The sequence below is a fragment of the Mastomys coucha genome, unplaced genomic scaffold, assembly GCF_008632895.1.
Source record: "Mastomys coucha isolate ucsf_1 unplaced genomic scaffold, UCSF_Mcou_1 pScaffold23, whole genome shotgun sequence".
In the NCBI taxonomy this organism is placed as follows: domain Eukaryota; kingdom Metazoa; phylum Chordata; class Mammalia; order Rodentia; family Muridae; genus Mastomys; species Mastomys coucha.
The window spans coordinates 64,814,494-64,839,230 of record NW_022196906.1 but is presented as its reverse complement, the minus strand read 5'-3'; the positions used below and the strand labels follow the sequence as shown (position 1 = coordinate 64,839,230).

The 24,737-nt window shown below is 46.0% G+C and overlaps 1 protein-coding gene across 1 annotated transcript in view; it reads right to left on the bottom strand.

The window, feature by feature from the left end:
* Myo1e (myosin IE) overlaps positions 1-24,220 on the bottom strand; it is a 197,290-nt gene extending 173,070 nt beyond the window's left edge. Inside the window, exon 1 of the mRNA XM_031345151.1 lies at positions 23,843-24,220. Within this exon, the coding sequence (XP_031201011.1) occupies positions 23,843-23,845 (3 nt within the window). The 5' untranslated portion in view covers positions 23,846-24,220. The remainder of the gene's footprint in view (positions 1-23,842) is intronic.
* Between the last annotated feature and the right edge of the window lie 517 nt (positions 24,221-24,737).

Sequence of the window (24,737 nt, the reverse complement as noted above, 5' to 3'; positions counted from 1 at the left end):
GTGAGATGACACCGGCCACATAACCCTGGTGACACGAATTCCACATAAAAGTAGATGGAGAGAACCAACTCCCCAAAATTGTCTCCCAACCTTCACACTCTCACCCATAGCCATCTCTGTGCCTGTGTCAGTCTGTCTGTCTTTCAACCTCCACACTCTCACCCATAGCCATCTCTGTGTTTGTGTCAGTCTGTCTCTCTTTCTCACATACACAAACACTCACAAATTCTTATAATAATAATAAAAAGAAAGATTTAAAACCCCACTAGAGTACAATTGGGTGGGAATAAGTTAAATTTCTTCAAAGGAAAAAAGAAGTCACTTTCAAATTCTTCAAACCAAGGCTGGCTCTAGCCTCCTTTGACATCTTCCTGGGATGAGCACACAGACAGACTGTAGCATGGAAACTCAAGTGGGTGGGACTGGTGGGGTGTAAAGAAAGAGGGGTTTTCCTGTTCTCAAGTCTTACTTTACAAGAATCTTCTCTACGAGAACTTTAAATTACGCAAGACATTTAAATTATGTGAAACAAACTGGTTCATCAAAAAAAAAAAAAGTTTTCTATCCGTAGGGTGGCCCATGCTTGCAATCACAGCACTCAAAAGACAGAAACAAGAGGATCACTGTGAGTTTGAGGCTTCACGGCTAGCCTGATCTACATACATAGTTTAAAAAAAAAAAAAATTAGGGGGATGGAAAGATGGCTCATGGTTAAGAGCACCGACTGTGCTTCCAGAGGTCCTGAGTTCAATTCCCAGCAACCACATGGTGGCTCACGACCGTCTGTAATGGGATCCAATGCCCTCTTCTGTCTTCTGGTGTCTCTGAAGAGAGCAACAGTATACTCGCATACATAATAAATAAAAAATAAATCTTAAAAAAAAAAAGAATTAGCTCATATAATCCCAGCTTAGGACAAAGAGACAGAAAGCTCCTGAGGTGAGGCCAGCCTGGGCTACATACTGAATGAATAAATGAATAAGTAATTACTTAAAATTCAACTATATTTTCATATTGATTGTATGGGATCAAATTATGAAATAAGTTATTTAGAAAGAGAGTTTCTAAGATACATAACTTTTTATGAAGAGGGAAGGACCTCGAGGAAAAGGGAAATAGCCTAGACCTTAGGGAGCCAAGAGCCACTTTCTCCCTAAAAGTGGACTTTAGAAGCCTCAGGCTATAAAGCAGTCAGTAGCTGAAAACTGCCTCCTTCAAACAGCCAGGGAGTGGCACAAAAAAGGTTGACTGACCAGAAAGGCAGCTAAGGAATGTAAGTCTGAGAAGGAGTCTGAAGCAAAGTGCGACTGTTACAAAGAGTAAAGGGTGCAGGTGTGGCTCCGAGGCAGAGAGCTGTAAGCCTATTGACTACGAGGCCTGGGCTCCATCTCCAGACCTGGTGTGTGTGTGTGTGTGTGTGTGTGTGTGTGTGTGTGATTAGAAATGCTTTAGGAAAGCAGGGTACAAATCCTGAGTACCATTGAGTTGCACAGAGCTGGAAAGCCATGGCCTGGGTGATGAGTTTCCCACCTGAATTGCTTGGAGCCCTCGTAACAAACAAGCCTGTGTCACACTCCCAAACCGCTCAAGGGCTTCTGAGCCATCCCAAGATGCAGAGGCTTCCTGTGGAAGGCACAGCTCCAAAGTGGACTAGGTGCGCCGGTCTCTATCGCCAAAGGTGCCTGGGGCTGTCCAAAGGCTCACCTTCCATCCTCTCGGAACGAGGCTTCTTTTTACAGAAGTCAGACTATTCAATAAGCAGTTTTCCAAAAGCAAAAGACACAGTACAAACCCGAAAAGCCTCCTGCTATTGCACTTAATGCAGTTGGTAAATAAACACCCTGATCAGTTTGCATTGGTGTTCAACCAAATCACAGCACAGTCAGTAATGTATATTCTCATGTAGTCCAGGCTAACCCTGAATGAAATTGGAGCTTGACCTTGAACTCCTGCCCTACACTCCAGAATGCTGGAATTACAGGTGTATACCACCTGCATACCACCACACTCAGCTATATTCGTTGCTGGGAAATCAAACTCAGGACTTTACATACGATGCACGAGGACTTTATCAACTGAGCCTCATGCCCAACTCAATAATTCTTAAATATTCACTAACTGTGGCTCTTAACCTTGACTACTTTTAGGAAGCATCCAAGAAGCTTCAGAAACGCACACAGCTATATCTGTGCTCCACTCCCAGTCTGGTACGATGGGAAAGCTGCAAAGGGGACTGACTTTACAGAGACTCTCTGGTCCTCAACTTTCTAAGGACATAAAACTGTGTGGTTGTAACTCAAGGCTGACTGTATAAGACAGGTCCAGCTCACTCAAGGTAGGTACCATGAATGTACAGATGAGGAAAGCAAATGTCCAGATTAGGAAGGCCCCTGTCTGGGAATGCATGGGGATTTGGGGAGCTAGTTAGAAACTTATCTAAGACACAGGCATGGTAGACACCCCAGGCAGAAGGGAGAAAGACAATGATTTAAACCCTTCTTAGTACTAATAATTACTTGGAAATTATATCACTTTCCTCCTGTAACTTCAAATTGGAATGTCTAAGGGTATGCATATGTTTCTAGTATTGTCTTTAGCTTTTTTTTTTTTTTCAATTTTTAATTTTTGGGTTTGTTTGTTTGTTTTGTTTTTTGACACAGGGTTTCTCTGTATAGCCCTGGCTGTCCTGGAACTCACTCTGTAGACCAGGCTGGCCTCGAAGTCAGAAATCCGCCTGCCTCTGCCTCCCAAGTGCTGGGATCAAAGGCGTGCACCACCACTGCTAATTTTTGGTTTTGTTAAGCCATTCTCTTACATGGTAGCCCTAGGCTGTCCTGGAACTCACTTTGTCACTGCAAACTCCTGGTGATCCTCCTGCTTCCTTCTTCCCTAGTGTTGGGAACTACAGGTGTGCACCACCACCCCTGGCTTTTGCTTACATTCGCTGTTATTTCTAAACACCTGCTAAGCACGCTTCAAGCCAAGGCTGCGTGTGCATCCTTGAGCAGCCAGGGCTAAGGCAGCGAGCAGTGTGCTTCCTGCAGCCTAGCGTGCACCTTCCACTTACGGAAGGGAAAAGCAAGCTCTTCTATTCAGAACATTCGGCCAAACCAACCAATTGGAAACTGTGAGCCCAGGCAGGTGGAGCAGAGAGGGTCCCGTTTCTTGAATCATTTCTAAACTGATTCCACTGGCCTCCAATTTGAAGTATTTCTTTAATGGACAACCTGAAACTCTTTTAGAGACGATCTATAAAAAAACTAGAGAGAAATGGCAGAGCTCCTCTAAAGTTCAATAAATTAGTTTTTAAAATGCTAATGAGGTGGGCTGGTGAGATGACTCAGCAGGGGAAGAGCACCGACTGCTCTTCAGAAGGTCAAATCCCAGCAAGCAAATGTTGGCTCACAACCTCCAGTAATGAAATCTGACACCCTCTTCTGGTGTGTCTGAAGACAGCTACAGTGTACTCATTTATAATAATAAATAAATCTTTTTTAAAAAGGCTAATGAGGCAACTATATTGGCAATTCTGGGGGCAGATAGTAAAGTCAGAAAAGAGAACAGGAGGGTGGAGAGGGGAGGAACCCAGCACTGGGCTTGTGATTGCACTGGGAATTCATTGCACATGCTCCAAGATGACCTCAGTATTTGTAATTCTATTATTAACATTGTTAGGTTTCCTGTGTTTTTAAATTACTATTTTATTTATGCTGCTCCCCCACCCCCCCGCCTCCAGCAGCAAGGTCTTATATGTCCCTGGATGTTCTAGAACTCAACTATGTAGACCAGGATGGCCTTGAACTCACAGTAATCCGCCTGGCTCTGCCTCTCAAGTCCTGAGATTAAAAGGCATGTACCACCACACCTGGGTTCTGGCTTCCTTAAAAAAAAAAAAAAATGGCCAGGCAGTGGTGGCGCACGCCTTTAATCCCAGCACTTGGGAGGCAGAGGCAGGTGGATTTCTGAGTTCACAGCCAGCCTGGTCTATAGAGTGAGTCCAGGACAGCCAGGGCTATACAGAGAAACCCTGTCTCGAAAAACAAACAAACAAACAAAAAACAACAACAAAAAATGAAATTGGAGTTAATTCATATAGGAAACAGTGGGGTGGGGGCAAGGTGGCAGGGTTCAGGGAGCCTTCCTCCCTAGCCACCAGGCTCCTGCCTCTTTTTCTGCTTTCGGGTGGAGTAGATCCCACAGCCGTCTGACTCACCTTCACACCGGGGCTGGAGGACACACTTGAGTCATGGTCTCATTAACTTTTATTCAGTATGATCTTACTTCCAGAAGTCCAGAATTGGGACCAAGGAGAGAATAAAAAAGATGCAGATGAAATTTAAAAGTCCAAATTTTGTAACAGTTATTGTTCAACTAAGCATGAGGGCTGGGGGGTGGGGTGGGCGGGGGGGGGGGCAAGACACAGGACTGAGGGTGTAGCTCAGTGGTAGAATGTTGGCTAGCCCTAGGTAAAATTCTGAGATCCCTCAAAACAACTACAACCAGAGTGACCAGATGATGCCCTTCCGCTCTGGGGGACCACCTGTGTCAGTCAGAGAAGGATCATAACAATTACAACTAACTTTAGTGCTGGGACATGGTGGTGGAAATGCCAGCACTTGGGAAGACAGAAGAATCAGGAGTTCAAGGCCAGCCTCAGCTACTCAGTGAGTTTGAGCACAAGGTGAGCTACCTGAGGCTCAGTCTCAAAAAAACAAAACAAAACAAAACAAACAAACAAAAAAACCCAACCTGATATCCAAGCACTATGGAACACCAGGGAGGGTTGATGGAGTACAAGGGGCTCGTAAAAGCCAAGGTGGGGGGGAATATACATACATACATACATACATACATACATACATACATATATATATATATATATATATAGAGAGAGAGAGAGAGAGAGAGAGAGAGATCCAATACACCAAGGTGTGGAAGTCACTTCTCACCTCAGGAGATAGATGCTTCAGCTTTTGTGAAGCGTTTCTAACCTGACTCAGCTACTTCCCATTTTGAACTTTTTTTTTCCTCAACAGCCAACATGAAACTCTTTCAAAGAACTTATTAATCGCTGGAGATAGTGAGTGACATGGCTCAGCAAGTAAAGGCCCTTGTCACGCAAACCTGGGTGACCTGAATTCCATCCTAGGTATAGATGGGATCCCATCCACATGGTAGGAGAAAACCAATCCCTCAAAGTTGTCCTCTGACCTCCAAGTGCAGGCTGTGGCATGCCCACCCTCACACAGACATCACTTATATACACGCAGTTAAGAAAAAGACCACAGCAATCGCAGTGGTGCATGCCTTTAATCCTAGCACTTTGGAGGCAGAGGCAGGCGGATCTCTGAGTTTGAGACAAGCCTGGTCTACAGAGTGAGTTCCAGGACAGCCAGGGCTACACAGGCTTTTCGAAACCCTGTCTTGAAAAGCCAAAAAAACAAAAAAAAAAAAGAAGCTGTAGTCAGACTTCTGAAGATCAGATAGGTGGCAAGAAAGGGAAAGCCCATGGAAAATGACCTAAGGGTTGTGTTCTATTGGAACTACAAAGAACATGGGAAAATTAGTTCATTCATTCGCCTGGTATTTAGGAGAACCTGTTTGTGCAAGAGATTAGCAGGACATAGAATTCAAGATGCCCCCTGTAGCTTTCCTATGGCAGGATTGCTGGGAAAGAATGGGTGGCCTGAGGCAGTAATCCCTGTGTAGGGGACTCAATTCAGGGCCTCACCTATGAAGCTTGTATTTTGTCCCTCAGCTAAGCTATCTATCTATCTATATATATATATTAACCCTATTAACACAAGGTGTCTACCTGCTAGTACACTTGGTGGGGGGAGTTGCAATACATATGTGAACGTGGGTGTACATGACGTGTGTATGTGTGTGTGCAAGTCAGAAGCCAACCTCAGGAATCACTCTTCAGGCATGAACTGTTTTTGTTTTGTTTTGTTTTAAGACATCTGTCTTTCACTGGCCTGGAACTCTCTAAGTAGGCTAGTCAGTCCTCCTAGCAAGCTAGCCCACCTGTCTCCTGCTTCCCAGCTGGGATTACAAAGGCTGACACCACAGCTAGCTGTGTTTGTGGCTTTGCTTTGTTTTGAGACAAAGTCTCGCAATGTAGTCCCGGCAGGCCTCGAACTCTCTGAGGTCATCCTCTTGCCTCTGTTTCCCACACCATCTAGAACCCCAGTTCCATGAGAATCAACAACCTTTTCTCCCTCCTCAGACACCAAGCATACATGCAGGCTAACATGCATACACATAAATTATATTTAAAAAAAAATCTTTAAAAGGTAAAAAAAAAAAAAAAAAAGTCCCAAATAGTTGGTATGTGCAGGGATATAGGAAGGCTTGCTCCTCCTCCAATACAGACTACAAGGCTCTCTCTACTACGTGGATCCTGGGGAACAAATTCTGATTGCCAGGCCTGGGTGCTGATCTGTTGACGATCTCACTGGTTCTAAGGCCATTGGTCATGGTACCAAGGGTGGAATCAACTGCAGCCACAGAAGGGATATTCTGAGCTGAAAGGTCTCCTGTCCTGCTATGGGCAACCCACTCTGCACATCTAAAGAGAGCAAGCTGACTCTAGAATTATCCAGGAGAAAATCACCTCCCCCATACCACCCCTAAGAACTGGTGGGTGGTTAACCGAGCAGGATAACTCAGTGTCAGTTAGTTGGGTCTCTCAAAGTTTGAGATATCCCTGTAACCTGTCCTTGGAAGATGACATGCTAGTCAGCAAAGACTGGACTTCCTCTGGAGACAGGATCAGACCCACACTCCCTTGCTTAGCTACAGTGTTCCCAGACACTCACTTAGCGTGATTCTGAGTCAAGAGGCCCCTTGTTGGAGCTGGAAGTGTTGAGTGTAATATTCCCTGGGTCACAGCGCTGCTGGTCCCTCAGGCCAAAGGTTTGCAAATGCATGTTTGTGGGAAGTGACAGCAGCTCTCTGAAGCTAACCCAGAATCTGTACCCCCCTCCTGTGCCACTTCATTGATGTTGGGCAGGGTGCTTGACTCATGTGCCTTCAGTTCAGTAAAAGGAGGGAATCAGAGAGTCACATCAACTACAAAGGATGCTCTGAGGTTAGATAGCATAGGCCAACTCTCAGTAACTGAGGGCCAAGGACCATCTCTTCTTTCTTGTACGTCGTGTGTGTGTGCTCGTGTGTGTGTGTGTGCTCATGTGTGTGTGTGACTGTGTGTCTGTGTGCATGTGTGTGCATGAACATATGTGCTTGTGTGAGTGTGAGTGCGTGTGTGCATGTGTTCATGTGTGTCTGTATCGATCAGAGGATAAACTTGCCAAGCGTCAATCATTCTCTTGTTTGAGACAGGGTCTCTGGCTAGCTGGCACACACACACTTCCAGATATTTCTCTGTCTTTACCTCCCAGGGGTTCCCTTCTCTTTACCCCCCACACCACCAGCTCCCCGTAGGATCCCTGAGGATACAAGATGGATGCCACTGCATCCAGAATTTGGGCTCCAGGGATCCGAACTTAAGTCCCCAAGGTGTATCCCAAGCCACCTTCCCAGCCCAGTCTTTTTCCCGAGGCACCCACAGCCCCTGGAAGGTTCTGAAGTCTGGAGTAGGAATGACTGAGAAAAGAAAACCCCGGACAGGGGAGCAGCCATAAAAAGCTACAGCCCGGTAAGCCTGCATGGTCGCAAACACTTCCAAAAATAGCCTTTTCCTGTGTTTGTTCCAGTGATTTATGACATTAAGACCTACCCTATGATTTCCTAGCTGGAGAATTCTCAAAGGCCAGAGTTCAGGAAGAGGAAGCCTTTCTTCCCTAAGGAGGCCAGCACACCTAGACTGAAGCACCATCAATGAATTTCACCCTGTTAGACTCCCCTTCCCAAATGCCAAACTACAGCCCCAGGAGGAACCACTCCTCAGTATATTATAAAGTCCTTTGATCTAAAATTCTTTATTTGTACAGAAGTTATAAAGATGCACTTACCGCATGGGATCACCTTAAATGTGGATAATAAAAACTTATTATCACAGGCAAGTAGGAAACTCTTGAAGGATAACATGTATTATAATCACATTTACTGGGAGTCTGTAGCTTTTGCCTGGCAAAATATTACCATTCCTTTGTACACGTTAATGTTTTAACCCCCAAAACTTAAAAGTCTGCGGATCCAAGTGTCAGGTTCCTATCAAGATAATGTGGACAGAGTGTATACTGTTGTTTTTGTTTTTAATTGGATCATTTTCTGTTTCATGCAGCTTGTCATCCACCCCCTACCCCCACCCCTCCTTGCCCTCTCTCAGTTTGGTTTTGGGTTTTTGAGACAAGAGTTTCTCTGTGTAATCCTGGCAGTCCTGGAACTCTTTAGACCGGGCTGGCCTCGAACTCAGAAATATACCTGCCTGCCTCTGCATCCAGGGATTAAAAAGGTTTATGCCCCCACTGGCCCTGCAATGTGTCTACTGAGAGAAAGTCAAACCTAATACAAAAGGCAAAATCCTTAAAACATTTGGAGACCTTTGAGGCCAAAGGAAAGGGCAAGAAACAAGAGAAAGTCCCTGCGATGCAGATGAACCAACTGGAATTTGCACCCAGCACAATAAACAAAACAATTAAGCTGTCAGCTGGGCCTCGGAGGAGACTCATGGCCTTAGGAGGTAGCTAAGCAGATCCACTAGGCACCTGTTAGCTGCAGGGAAAACAAAGGCAGAAAACTCCTCCTCCCCCAGATTTAAACCAGAACAGACCCAGAGCACAGCTGTAAATCTCACATTCTGAAGTTCTCTATGGCCTTCCCGTCCTGTTAACCTGGCCTGGGTTTTTCAGACCTACAGAAAGAGCATGACCACTCCTCCAGTTCAGGATTCAGGGATGGAGTGAGCCCAGGCTGGCCTGCAGGGATGAGGGATGAGTACAAACTGCCGTAATAGAGTTTTGTTTTCGTTTCTCTCAGCAAAGAGCAGCACCACCCCTGGGGTGACAAGACAGAACTGGTAGTGTGGCCTCAGGCAAGGCTTATGGTCTCCCTATGGAAAGATTGGAAGAGGAGAGGCAAGAATTAGATGCAGAAACCTCTTTGGACCTCCTAGTTTCCTTCACCAGCCACATTCGCTAGCATCCTGTTCTATTAAAAGCAGAACGAAGAGGAAACCCGAGTGTGGTTTTATACGAGGGGGCTATTTTTAATCTTTGAAAACATTTTCAGTTTACAATCTGCCATCAATCATTCATTCCCTGTAGGGTGCAGTTAATGCCAGTGAGTTGAACTGAATGGGCTGAGGGTCTTCTACACTGTGGGGATGGGGGGTAGGGTGGGGGTGGGGTTGGGGAACTGTATGGCTCAGTTCAGCTAAGTTGCCCATTCTGCCAAGGCCAAAAGCTCCTTCTGAGTGATGAAGAAAACCAAAACAAGCCAAATCCAGCCATAAGAGTGTCCTTTTTGGGAGTTTACTGCTTAAGTAAGACAGAACGATAAACAAGTATTTAATGACCTAATGTCATTTGAAAACCTCCCACTGGCAAGAGATCCCAGCTGCCCTTGCCTGGCTCCACCCGTCCATTCCTTGTCTACAAGCCTTTCGGAATTCCTCACTACACACTGGGACTGGGGATTGGGCATCTTTCTGGCTTCCACAGTGGCAAGGACCACGTCCCAATTCACTCCCAACACACTAGGACCCCCTTCTTTTACACTCTTTGATTGTGGAAAACATAGATTATAAAGAGCCCCAACGGTGTATTTGCCCAGTTTGATACTTGATAGACTTGGCCAGCCTTTGGATTATCTAGAAACTTTAAGCAAGCAAGCCACCCTCCAAATCCACACAGAGCAAGCCACATTGTTTAGCTATTTACACAAAAGCTGAGCCAAGCGCCCCCTCCCCCAGTTCCTTCTTCCACCTGTTAGGGTCTGCTAACTTTTGGGTGTTTTCTTTTTTGCTTGTTGGTCTGGTTGATTGGTTTGTTTGTTTGTTGTTTTTTTAAGACAGTGTTTCTGTAGTCCTGGCCCTCCTGGAACTCACTTTGTAAACTAGGTTGACCTCAAACTCAGAGATCTGCCTGCCTCTGCCTCTGGGGTGCTGGGATTAAAGGCATGCACCACAACACCCCACCCTGGATTTTTTTTCTTCAGTGTGGGAGGTGACAAAAGCCAGGGCCTTGTATATGCCAGACTGTCTACTCAACGGCCCTCGTGTGTGGTATACGTGAAGATGTCTCTGCAGGTGTGTGGACAGGTATTCGGGCCCATGTGGAGGTCAGAGGTCAGATGTCTTCCTCTTTCACTCCCTCCCTTACTTTTGAGACAGGATCTCTCATCAACACTGAAGCTCACCGTTTTGTCTAAGCTGGCTACTCAGTGATCTACTTGTCTCTATCCTCCAACACTGCGGTGACAGGCGCGTGGTCATGCCCGGCTTTCATGGGGGATCCTGGGAATTTGAACTCAAGTCCTCTTGATTTCACAGCAAGCAATCACAGTGGGAATTTGAACTCAAGTCCTCTTGATTTCACAGCAAGCAATCACCGCATCAGCTTGTTTATTTGTTTTGGTTTTTGCTTCTGTTTGGTTTTGTTTTTAAACAAGTCCTCACTGGTATTATATGAGCTCAGACAACTGCAGCACTCTCACCTGAGAGAAAGGCTCAGGGCCCTTCCATAGGTTCAGTCCTCGTTCTGCTCCCTCAGCTAAGGAGCCCTGGCAGCGCTTTCCTGCAGCAGCAGTGGGTTTTGAGAGCACTTGACTGTGTTGACAGTTCTGCACTCTCCTTCTGCCTTTCAAGATAAAGAAATAGGTGCGGTTTTAAAGAATGTCTTTACTTCTACACAGCACAGAGAAATGCAGGCATTTTCTCCATTGTTTCTTGTTTTAATATGTGGGGTGTGTGTGTGTCTGTGTCTGTGTATGGTGTCCACCTTGGTTTTTGAGACAAGGTCTCTCGTAGGTTTGAGGCTGGCATTTTTGGCCAGCAAGCACCAGGGATCCACCCCTCCCTGCCTCCCTATCCAAGGGATTCTTAAAGGATGCTGCCATACTCAACTTCCCCCAACCCCTAACCCTCTGAGTTCTGGAAAATCAACTCAGATAGGTCCTCACGGTTTTAAGGCAAACAGTCTACTGACTGAGCTAATTTCCTAGCCTTTCCACTACATTTTTTTTTAATGTGCATTGATGTTTTGTCTGAGTGTGTGTCCGAAGGTGTCAGACCCCAGAATTGGAGTTACAGGCAGCTGTGAGCTGACAGGTAGGTGTTGGGAACTGAATCGGGGTTCTCTGGAAGAGCAGCCAGTGCTCTTAACCACTAAGCCATCTCTCCAGTCCCTTCCCATTAAACTTTAAAATAGGCTCATATACTAGCATAGCATGTCACGAAATGTCACACAGGCAGAATGGACTGGTCAGGAGATGCTGGATGCAGAGAGAGAAGTCACAGTAATTGATCAGAAGAAAAACTAAAATGTGCGGAACTCTGTGATTTTTGCAGATGGAGTGAGATGGAATTCTGAAGGCAATAACTTGCAACTGTGAGATACAGAGAAGTGGAATCAGGGCCGGCTTCAAAGCAGAACTAGACTGCAAGCTGAGGACGGAGTACAAGAGTGGATCCTAGCTAGAGACAAGGTGATCATAGACAACGTCCGAGCCTGAAGTGAAACCTCACATGGTTCGATGAGGCGAGGCAGGAATCCTGAGGATGCAGAGCCACAGGGATGGGTCCTGCCACTCACTCCATCATGCCCCTGCAGCATCCGGGGCCACCTCTGCCGAATGACCCTTAAAAACTACTGCAGCTGAGCACTGATGATTGTCTTTACAGCCCCAACAGAGGAGAACAGTGCCTCATTGTCTCAGAAGAACAGACAATGCTTAATGCTTGGCTCACTCAGAGAAGTGCTAAGCAGGGTTGTGCAGGGGATGCTAAAAGTTGCAGAGGTGGGAGGAGAGAGAGCTCCTCTTGCAATGGCCTTTGTTTTGTTTTCTCACTCTGAGCAGGTGCACACTGTATAACCCCCGAGGCTTCCCAGGCCCCTCCTTACCCTTGGAGGATTGGTGTATTGGGTAGGTTTTTTTACTTTGTCAACTTGACCCAAACCAGGATCATTTGTGAAGGAGGAACTTCCATTGAGAAAATGCCTCCCTCAGATTGGTCTGTAGGCAAGACTGTGGGGGTATTTTCTTGATCAATATTAATGTGCGGGGACCCAGACCATACGGGTGATGCCACTCCTAGGCAGGTGACCCTAAGCGATATAAGAAACCTGTCTGAGCAAGCCAGGGTGAGCAAGATAATAAATAGTGCTCCTCCTTGGCCTCTGCGTCCCTTGTTGACTTGAGTTTCTGCTGGGACTTACCTCTGTGAAGGACCGTGACCTAGCCGTCAAGTAAAATCAACCCTTTCTTTCCCAAGTTTCTCTTGGTCAGGGTTCTGTTAGAGTACTAGACAGTAACCTGAGACAATAGACAAGAGGCTCTGTATGGGGCAGGAAGGGGTACTCCTGGGAGGGTGTAGCTGGTGTGACAAAGTGGGGATGGGTGAGAGAAAGAACTGGAAGGAAGAGGCTAGCCTGGCCTTTCCGTACCCCTGCTTCCACCTCTCAGTAAGGAAACCTAAAAGTGCAGAAACCCGACTCATCCAGGAACCAGAGGCCACTGATCTCCTTCTTAGGTGTCCTCAAATTAGAAAACATTAATTTTATGTTTCCATGAAGTCCTCCACCAGTGTAATAATAGGACTTCCAATATTAAAGTCTGAACTGTATGCCCCTAATTTGCATTTGATATACTTCTCTTAGCGATCACAGGAGAATATTAAATCTGAATGTGGGATGAAGGCTGTCACTCTTAGTGTTTCCAGTCAGTGAGAAAACAGAAGGTACTGCTGCCACGCATTCACCTACGTTACCAGTTTATGTTTCTTGGGATCTTAGAGGAAATCCTCCTCCTCCTCCTCCTCCTCCTCCTCCTCCTCCTCCTCCTCCTCCTCCTCCTTTTTAATTATTACTTTTGTAGTGGTGTTGCACACCTTTAATCCCAGCACTCAGGAGGCAAAGGCAAGCAGATCTCTGAACTCAAGGCAAGCCTGTCTAAACAGCTTCTTCCAGGACAGCCAAGACTACCCAGAGAAAACTCTCATCTTGAAATGATTACTTTTATTTATTGTATGTGGTATGTGTGGGTGCCAGGTGTGTGTGTGCCATGTGTGTCACAGTTGGTGTGTGGAGGTCAGAGGACACTTGCAAAAGTTGATTCTCTCTCTCCCGGTAGATCCCAGGGATCAAACTCAAATAGTCAGGCGTGGCGGTAAGTGCCTTAACTGCCTAAGGCTTAAATGGAGTTCCTGAGTACTGGAGGGTCAGGGAGACACCTTGTCCTGTATATCATTATAGTACATGCATGCCCAGGTATTATTGCCAGACACACCCGACCCTGTGAATGACACTAGGTCATACTTTGGGAAGTCCCCTTAGTGACCAGAGGTATCTCCACAATTCTGTAAAACAAGGGCTCTCCTGTTACAAGTTAAAGGGAAGCGACCAGCTTTGCTGGTGAGGGACACACCCCTTCTTCACGCCCAAGGAGCAAAGTGCCAAGTCTTGCTTTGTTTAAAACCCAACAGAATAAGTATTTGTGGATGAAATCCTATTTGACCTCAAATAAGCCAGGGGAAGGTGGGAGCAGAGAAAGATGGATGGGGAGTTATCCTGAGCTAGTTTTTCCTCCACTGGTGTAGTTCTAAATAAAAGAATTGGGTGTGGTGAGGCGCATGCCTACAATCCTAGTAATTCTGGCACTGAGAAGAGAGAGGCAGGAATTGCTTGTTGGAGGCCAGCCTGGGCTACAAAGAAAAACTCTGCTTCAAAAAATTTAAAAGAGATAAGGGGAGGGAGGGGGAAAGGGAGTGGAGGGGCCACGGAGAGATTTGTAGAGTAACAGTTGTTTTTTTTTAAGTCCTGTGAACAGAGCAAACATAATCCTATATACTTCGAGTGTTACAAAGGAGACTGCAGACGGCACACTTCGTGGTTCACAGGATGAGGAAGTGACACGAGTTATTTTGAGAATCATCTTATAGTCCAGAGAAATATTTCTCAACCAAGGAAAAACTGAATTCTTGTCTGTGTGAGGAATGCTTTTCTCCACGTGGACAGCTCAGCACTGGCTAGAAAGGCAGCATTAGGCAGCAAGTTCTGCCCTCACCTTGGAAGGTCATGAGCTTCATTCTTTAGTCCAAAAGGACGGTGGCCTGTGTGGCTTGGCCTGACGCAGGGTGCTCTAAGTTTGGGCTCAAGGTAAGTGCTGACTATTTCCACAGAATACCCTCCAGTAGATAAAAAATAACTTTTTTTTTCTTGTTAACTATCGCTTTGAACTTTTCTTTTCCACAATGGCAAAGAAGCCATTTTGGAATGAGACCAAGAGGTCTCAGATATTCGTCCTGCCTTGGAAAGAGCAGCAGAGGATGTGTCAGGAGCAATGCTGTACCTGTACACACACATACACACACACACACACACACATACACACTCGAAAAGCGCAGCTTCTAGGTTTACTCCTACCCTGCTTCACTCTGTCAATGAAGGACACATGGTGGTGGGGAGGGACTCTATCTCAGCCTGGGGGAAGTCCATTCTCCCATCGATTCTTGGCGTGGACAAGTGACTTGCTTTGGCCCTTGAGGAGAACAGTAAATATGATGCAGAGAAAACTTTTAAGACTTTTGTGTCTTGCCATTTATGCTTCCTGCTGTTCTTGGTGACACTGCGGTGTGACCACTACTACGTAAACAAGCCCAGACCAGTTGGACAGCCTTCCTGCGAAGGCTGAAAGTGGACCAACTGCCAGGCAGGTGTGTAAGGCCATCCTGCATCTCCCATCCCCAGCCAAACCACCAGATGACCACAGAGATCAGAAGAGCCAGCGTAGGTGGGGACTGGCCAGCTAGCTCACAAAATCCTGAGAAGCAATATTTGAATCACAGTGACTGGAACAGGTGCTGCATCAAGAACCCCCCCCCACACACACACACACACACTCTAGAGCGAGGCAAGATGACTAAGAAATGATAAGTAGAGAACTGAGCAACATGGTACACGTGCCTTGGGTCACTCTTTATACCACACTCAGTGGGGATTTACTCTTGTTATCACCGTATGTCAAGTAGTTATGTCAAGTAATTAAAATAACCTAATGGAAGTTCAAAACTGACCATTCACCTTAATATCCTTCTCAGAAATAACATTTGCTTCAACTCTGCAAATGATTCTGTGTGGTTTTATAGCTTTCTGCAACTCCTAAAATTATACAAAGAATTGTATGTATGTGTTTATATGCATTTTTCCTTAATTGGAAAAAGATGTTAGAACACACAGAATAACAAAGAAATACCTATGTTCATGCGGCTTAAAATTAATGCTATTTAATCACGTTTGCATTCTGTTTTTTAAGTATAAAGCAAGTAAAATATTACAGTTATATGAGCCCTGTGGGTCTTCCCAGAGCACAGCATTAGGACAGACACTTAATACATATTTGGTGAGTCAGAAAAGGTGCAGGCAACACAGTGACTTCCAACCATGTCTGCTATGGTAATTTTAATACTGCTGCTCATTTCTTGAGGGTGCTGCCTGAATTTTTCCCCATCCAGATGCTCCCCCACCCTCATCCCCCAATCTTCATGTTTCGGAAACTTCACTTTATACTCCCAAGGCTGCAGATCCCCAGGGAAGTCAAAACACAGGACATGGAATGTAGTAGAAATGTATGGTCCTGTAGGAGCAGGGAAGGTTTCAACGGAGGGACTCAACTTCTCTCCATTCTCTTCCCAAGCCTTATATCACCTATAGATCTCAGGCCCCCTAATACTATGTAGAAGGCATCTCTCAACTGAAACTTGCAGAAAAAAAACAGAAGGTCTTGTGCCATGCTTTAGATGGTGGCAGGATGAAGGCTTTTCCTTCGTCAACACACATTTGGAACTTAGGGATGTGGGAATTTACATGGCTCTTCCAACCGTACACCAAAAAGAAGTCCCCCGACCCCCGTCTCTGGCATCCCAGAAAGATGAGCAGCCTATTACCATGGCAGTTGTAGTGAGTACCAGGGGCACTTTTTCTTGTACACACTTGTGAGGGAGGTTTTTCTATAGTTAGGACCTAGGTTTGGCTGCATTGGGCTGCATTGGGCTACATAGAAGTGTTCCACCAGCAAAGAGCATAACTGTGTCTATCAAAGTGAAGGATTTATAAAAGAAATGAAGAAAAAAAAATAAAGAGCACAGGGATGATATATTTGCCTCTTAATTACAATGAGACATAAAAAAGTGTGTGTTGGAAGAGATTGGGAGGAAACCCAAAGACATAAAATAATTACTGTGTTGCAGAGCAATGGGTATTATGGGCGAATGTTTCAGACTTTATTTCTTAGAATCTTTTCCAGTCTAAGCGGCAATGAATCAAAAATAACAAGCTTTCATCTTCAAACAGGCCTTTCTCGAAAGAGCGCAGAAACAAAACTATCTTGGTAGTGTCTAGACCGTTGAGAAAATAAGATTCTAATCCATCCCCTTCTTAGACTGAGATCAGAAAATTTGTAGGCTGCCACTAGCACAGCCAAAACCTAGCTCTGAGCCTTCAGAAGTCATTAAATGACAGTCTCCTCTCCTCCCCACAACCCTGCTCCTGGCTCTTTGAAAGAGGGTTTCAAGTACTCTAGCTTGGCCTCAAACTCCCTACACAAAGCTGAAGAGGAGCCTTGGACCCCTGACGCTCTTGCAAAGCTCTATCTCCACCTCCATCCATCACCTGAGTTCTGGGATTACAGGTGTGCACTACCACACCGGGTATATGCGGTGCTGGAGGTCAATCGCAGGGCTCTATGCATGACAGGCAAGCATTCTGCTGACTGAGCTGCATCCTCAGCCCTACACTACTCTCTATGAAGGCTTGGGGTCCTTTGGTTTTTTTCCGTGTGTGTGTGTGTGTGTATGTGTGTGTGTGTGTGTGTAATACATGCATATGTAGCATGTGGGCACATGTAGAGGCCAGAAATGGATGTGGGATTCTTCCTGAGTCACTGTTCTCCCTTAGTTTTTGAGACATGGTCTTTCATTGAACTTGGAGGCTTCATGCTTCAGCTAGACTGGCCAGCCAGTGAGCTCCTAGGATCTACCCCCACCCCAGTGCTGCCATACCCGGCTTTTAGATGGATGCTTGGGATCTGAACTCAGGTCTCGATGTCTACATAAGAGGCATCATATCCACTGAGTCATCTCCCAGGCCCCCTCTCTCTATAAAAGTTTAAGACAGAAACCTCAAACTCTCTTTGGGTGTTCTAGAAGGTAATCCTACAACACAATTGTATAATTGTGAAGTACTACAAGTGAATGCTTAATACATACCAGAATGCTAAACACCCAAGCCATCATGAATTCCCTCCAGAGCACCTGTCTCCTTGACTGCCACACTTGCTCTGCACCTACAGTAGGGTGGGTGCTCTGTCCTCAGATGCAGAATAGAGACAGTGGAGAGGAAACAGGCACCGTTCCCAGTGAGTAAGATGGCAGTCACACGGCCACGAGTATTTTAGGTCAAAAAGGAAGTTGCTATTAAAAATGGATTTTCTTCTGTAGCTCATAAACAACTATTCAAAAGCACTTGGAGGGCTGGCAAGATGCTCAGCGGGTAAGGACATCAGACCTGATAGCCTGGGTTTGAGCTCCAGGACCCAGAAGGAGACAAGTGGTTTCTGCAAGTTGCCTTCCAACCTCTACAGACACATGTGCACACACAAAAATAAATAAATAACGGTAGGGGGGTGGATTAAAAAGTAAAGCCGAAAGGCCTTGACTGAGGACAGTATTTGTTCTCAAGGCAGGAACTCAGAAGACCATGTCCATGCCATACACAGAGAAAGGTCCCTGGCTTGTCAAAGTCAGTGCCATTATTTTAGGAAAGGATCATGAATTCTGCTTGTCTTGATTTAACTGTCAAAAAATATGAAAAAAAAAAAATCTAATAGAATGACCAAAAAGCTGTTAGCTGTGCCAAAATAAACTCTGATCTACAAAATTCAGAACATGATTTGCTTGCTATTATTATAGAATGAGCTTGCAGGGCTGAGATGTTTGTTTTTAATACCGTTGGCATTTACCCTTTAACCTCTTATTTGCTCTGTAAATGTCAAGTCCAAGCAAAGTGGGAAATAAAAATATCAGGGTCTGGGGACATGGTTGAGTGCCACAGCTCTTGTCCTGCCTACACAAAGCCTGGGCAGATTCTTAGCACTACAAAAATAATCAATTGAAAATAAAATAAGCCAAGTCTTTCAACACATACCTTTTATCCCAGCACTTGGGAGGTAGAAACAGGTGGATCCCTGATCCAGGCCAGCCTGGTCTACAGAGTAAGTTCTAGGATAGCCAGGACTGCTCAGAGAAACTGTCTCAAACAAACAAACAAACAAACAAAACACAAAACCACAACAAAACAAAACAAAAAATACTATTGAGAAAAATTTAACTACACAATGGTAAAAATACAAATTGCTGTATCTTTGAGATATATATATATATATATACACATATACAAATATATTATATATATACACACATATACAAATATATTATATATATATATATATATATATATATATACACACACACACATATATGTAATTAGTGAGGCTAGAAAGATGGCTCAGCAGTTGGAGCACTGGTTGTTCTTGCAGAGGACCCAGGTTTGATTCTCAGCATCCATACAGTATGGACCATAGCCATCTGTAACTCTAGTTCCAAGGGATAGATGACTTCTGCTTGCCTCCTCGGGCCCAGGCATGTACATGGTCATGTATATGGTTCACAGACATACATGCATATGTGATTAAATCTTTATATCACATTTAACGTAAGTTTTATACAAATATAAACATAAATCTTAAATATAAAATATATATATATCAAAAGCAAATGACTCAAATTCAAACCTGGAAAAGCATGACTGTATGCGCCTAGGTATCCCACTATGAGGTTCAGAGTATCTTATGGTTGTCTAAATATTTCTGCATATTATAGTCAAATGTGGCACATGTCTGTAATGCCAGCAGTTGGAAGGCAGAGGCAGGAGGACTGTAAGTTAGAGGCCAGCCTAGGTGGACTGTCTTAAAAATGCATTTAAGCCTGGGTATGCTGGAGATGAACAGAGATGATGATGAGAAACTTTCACATGTTCTTTCCAAGCAGTGGGACCTGAGTCCTCTCTCACCAGCCGATGAGAAGCACTATTCCACGTAGTCTAACATGACTTCACCAGAAGCAGAGTGGAATCTGTGGCCACCAAAATGCTCGCAGGAGCTTGCTCTCTAGTCTGAACGATAACTCTAGCGATAGATCTCTGATTTGTTGCATTGCCAAAGAGGGGTTACCATGCAGCCTTGGGACCTGGAGCACTTCGCTGAAGCAGAAGATGAAGGGTGAGAAGGGAAGCTGGAGGCATGGCCTAAGCCACTCACGTGCCATCCTTGCTCAGGTTCTGACAGCTCCAATTAGCGCAGCTGTACAGAAGCTTTCCCTGTTTAACAAGCTGCCAGATTCCTCAGGTACAAAATATCAGGCAACCGCCTTCCCTAAGCGAGGCCCTAGGATGAAGTAACAAACACTGACATCATTACTGGGTATGCAGCTGCCGTTTAGACCCTGTGGCTAGCAAGTGGAGGGAGGAAGTGTTGTGGTTCATGGACACACACTGAGCTCGTAGTGGCTCCGAGCAGATGAACCACAGATGAGCAGGCTTGGCCTGTCAGTTGACGTCAGGATACTTAAAAATGAGCAGCACCAGCACAGGCTTTAGACTGCACACGCTTCTACAAGATAACCTGGTGATATGGCCAGTCTAATAACATGGCCACCCCTCTTTGGATGGTTCGTGTATTTCTTGTTTACTCTCCAGACGCCAGGTTGTGTCTTGGTCTCTATAGTCACTGAAGTTCCCACCAACGGAGTCCTCAGCAGAGATGGGGGTGTGGCGGCTTTTACCTTCCCATGCCTCATCTCTGTCTATCCAGTGCCTGATGGGCTTCTCTTTCAAGAGAGGAAGCCCTGGGCTGACCCACCACATGCACCCCAAGGTAGCCGTATCCTGAACTAGCTTGCCCTTAACTTCCCCCGGCCATCAAGCTTACCCCTCCTCTCCAGTTTAGTTGAATTGTGTTATTTTGGCCAGAGGACTTCTAGAATCTGATAATCAATAAATGAACTAGATTGACTTCCCAGAGAACATTCCAAACACATTCCAGTCTTACTAAATACATACCAGTCTCCACCTGAAGGAACCTATCTTCCCCTTGATCAACTATCTACCAGATTCCCACACTATAAATTGGTGCTGTAGCCAGATGTGGTGCACGCCTTTGATCTCATAACTTGGGAGGCAGGGGCAGGTAAATCTTTGGGTTCAAGGCCAGCCTGATCTACAAAGTAGATTCCAAGACAGCCAGTGCTACACAGAAAACCCCATCACAAATGAATGAATGAATGAATGAATGAATGAATGAATGAATAAATCAGTACTGTGTTAGTGGGTATGATACCTGCTAGCAACTCAGGAGTAATACACAGTAAGGAAAAAGGAATATAGCTTAGACACTTTCAAAGGCAATGGCCAAGTCAGATTTACTCAATCATCTCTGCATATTTTGTTCACAGAAACCCTATCAGTCACACTCTCTGGGGCCAAGACAGAAAGCAGACTCACATACATAGGTTTTAGTTCATCATACAGCAAAGCCCATAGTCACCAACTAGCTTGTCCTAGACTCCAAAGCCAGAGTCTATGAAGGAAGCCAACAAGGAATTTCTACACTCTTTTAAACATTTTCTCATTTATAATGATGTACAGAGATATTTTTTCCCACCTCTTCAAGCCTCCTAATGAAAAAAAAAAAAAAAGTATGGCCTGGTAATATATTCCGGGTTTTCCAAGATGAACTAGTATCCCATAGTTAATGAATATGAGGGAGAAGTGAACGATGCATTGTGTTCATAAATCTGAAGTGGCAATTTTCATCATGAGTCACAGCTGAGTAAGTCATACGGCCTTTGGTATAGAAGGAGAGTCTAATAATATGCTCCCAGACCTTCCTGAAAAGCTCTCTCGCTCTTGCACTCTTTCTCTCTCTCTCCCCACCTCTGTCACACACACACAATTAGTTAGTTTTTCTATTGTGACAAACGTTCCGGACAAAAGGAATTCATGGAAGGACTTGTCTGGGCCGATGGAGGGGATACAGTTTGATCAAGGGGGAAGAGGCATGGCGTCCAACGCCAGAAGCAGCCGTCCCGATGTTCCAGCAAGCAGGAAGGAGGGAGAGACAACTGCTGGAGCTCAGCTCCCATTTTCCTTTGTATTCAACCTCGAGCCCGTGGAATGACGCCACCCTGTAAAGAGTGGGTCTTGAAGGCTCTACAAATCTAAGCTAGAAACTCCCAGATATGCCCAAAGGTTTCCTTCTGTGATGATTCTAACTCCTATCAGCTTGCCAATCAAGAGCAACCACCACACAAGCACAGAGAGGTCACAGTGCAGGTGTTCTTCCTCGGGCCAGGCCAAGGGCCCGAGCTCTGTGCAAATTCTTGGCCACACCCACCGTGGGTAATAGCCCATCCCTTCCTGTCCTTAAACAGCTGAGGGATTCAGCTGGGCAGGCCCAGACAGATGCATAACACAGAAGTTCCATTCAACCCAAGAGACTTCTTACAGAAACATTGAACATTCTCACAGGGCAGTCTAAAATGTGGGTACCTGTTCTAAGGCGACTTCACACAGCTGAGAAGCCCCACTCAAACTTCCAAGTCATGGAAGAAACAATTTTCCTTTAATTTTGTCCAAATGACTCTAGATACTAGAGTTCTTTCTGTTCATGGCTCATCTATTTCAGGATGGCCAGCTGTTTCAACTTTTCCGGGCAGTAAATTGTAGCCCGGGCAACTATATCTGATGCACAGATAGCCTCCTAGTGGCCTACAATATGCCCATCTGTGCTGTTGGCAGGGGACCCAGGAGGAGGTGACTACACCCCGACTACCCTGATACTCTAAGACACACCTCCACATCTGATGGACCAAATAAGCTTCCCCAACTTCAAGGAGCCAAATTGAGCGTGTTTTCCTACATCTCTGGAAAAGGCATCACAGGCTAATTTTGGGTCTACACAGCCAAAAAAGTTAGCTTAACAAAGAATTTTTCTCAAGGTAGGACTTAAGCAGTTAAATACAGTAAAATTCTTTAAGTCCTTGACCATAAACACATTGATTTTTTTTTTAAGAAATATTGAACCATGGAAAGTAATTACAGCAATTCTTAGGCACCAGGACTATCACACTGCTCAAGTTCAAGCGGTCAGAGGCTGGAGAAACTCCACCCAACTCAGGGCCCAGTATGAGAGCGGACTGACTTCTCAAACCAACCTCGGAACTGGTGGAGGAAGCTTATTTATAAATGAAGTATTCTCTCTTGGGGGCAAAGGTGACATAATTTTGAACTATGTAAAAAGTAAAAGCTTGGGTCCTGGAGGCCATTTAAAGGTTTCGTTTGTTTTTAAATCATTCTTTTGAATAAACAGCGCGGGGGCAAGGACTGTTTGTGAGCTGAATGTGGGCTCTACCCGGCCTGCGCCGCGGATGCTTGGCGCTGAGGATCTGGGATACAGATTTCTCAAGCCAGCGCTATGCTAGGCATCTTTTTTAGTAAGCTTCACCCTCACCGCCAGTAAACAACAAGAAAGCCAGGAGGACAAGTTCCTCCACCAAGAAGCAAGTGTGGAAACTTTGAAAGCCTTCTAGAACTTTTAAAGTTGGGTTTTTTTTTGTTTTTGTTTTTGTTTTTTAAGTTTTTTAAAGTCTTTTTTTCCCCCTTGTGGTCCGGGTGGACTGGCAATCTCTCCAAAACTCAATCTTTGTTTTTTGTCCTTCGGTAAGGAAAGCTACACCACGGCAAAACCCAGGGGATTTGGCTAAGGTTATTGGGACTGAGAGAGGAGGGTGGCTGGGCTGGGGACTCCTCCGGGTAGTAGCAAAGGTTTCAAAAGAGTTAGAGAAAGGCAGTCCATGGTATTCACTCCCCCCAAGAACCAAGTGGGAAAGAACAAAACCAGGAACGCTCTCCGAGAGGGTGGCGGTCCTCTCGAGCTGGGGACCGGGTGGGGCCCTCAGCAGGAGGTGTTTACCCCACACAGGGACCCTATGGGCCTGGGCTCCCGGCCCGCTTGGCTGCCGCTGCGCGCTGTCGTCATAGGGTCCCTGCCGCCGCGGCCACCGCCAGGTGCTCCGCGGTACCTGGCGTCCCTGCCTGCCTTTGTGCAGCGCTCGGCCCATCACCAGCGCAGGCGAGGCTGCCTGGGTCTCCCCGATGCCAGGAGGACAACTGCGGGATCAGCCTGCCAGAGAGCTCACGCCGGTGCCTGCCCAGGGGAGAGGACCCGAGGGACACAGGCGTGCCCCTCACCTTCTCTGGAGGAGAAAAAGAGTCTCCGGTCCCACGGCTGTGCCGGTGAAAACAGAGGTGCTCACTCTCTAGCTTCAGATAGCTGGCAGCCACAACAACACTGCCACCAAAACTTTCCCGGCGCAGAAAGTCACTTCAGAGAGTTTTTCTTGCCCACCGTTCCCCCCTTCGGTCCCTCTTCCCGGGTAAGACCGCGTTTACAGCAAACAGCAGGAAATCAGAGCTCCAGAAGTGCATATTCCCGCGTCCACCTTCTCCACCCCCTGACCTGGGCAGCTTGCCCAAGGTAGGTGCCCGCTCCGGGGCTTCCTGCCCCATCCCTGGGTCAGGCGTCCTGAGACGCGGCGCAGCCAACTCACCATGGTGACTCCCGCCGCGGTCGCGCCTCCGCCGGGTCCCGCTGCCTAGGCACTGGGGCTGGAACGCGGTCTCCTGGGCGAACTTCAAAAGTTGGTTCCCTTCGCCAAAAAACAAGCTCCCGACACCCAAGCACTCTCACAGCAGCCAATGGAAATCCAGAGGGAACTCCATCCAGACGGGATCCGAGACGCTAGGTGAAGGCAAAACTTAGCAGACCCGGTGCACACTCGGACCCGGCGATCCCTAACTGACTAGAGATGCACCCTGATGCACTCTGCTGGACTGCTTGTCCAGCTGCTTTGCCTGGACCCTCTTTCTCTTAACACTTAATCCGAACTCTTCTCTGGCTCAGGCTGGGCTCGGGCCGGGCAATCTGTCCATAAATGGAGAATTCAGCACAGGCCTGACCAATCAGAATTTGTTTTCGCAGCGTCACTCCTCAGGGAAGCCGAGGTAGCCAACAAGCGTGGAACTACAAGAGTTTCCAAAGGCCTCTGGATCCTGTAGTCCCGCGGCCTCGCTATCCTGCAGAGCACGCCGCTGTCCCAGCCGTCCCCAGGGAGCCACCCCCAAACCAAAGGGATGAAAACACTTGTGGAGACTAGGAAACCGCTCTCGTGTCTCTTCTCTTTACGGAGAAACTTAGCTCGATTTAGCTCCCACTAACAAGTCGCATATTTTCCTAGATTCTTTTTTTTAAAGAAATACTTTATCTGCGTAAAAGATCACAAAGTCGCAGCCCAAAGGAAATCCTTTTCCTTTTCTTTATCCCTTTATCCTTTTCTTTCTTTCTTTCTTTCTTTCTTTCTCTCTTTATTTCTTTCTTTTCTTTCTGGATAGTGAGGAGAGTCGAAAATACTTCCTCCACCCGTCCCACCCGTCCTTTATACCTGA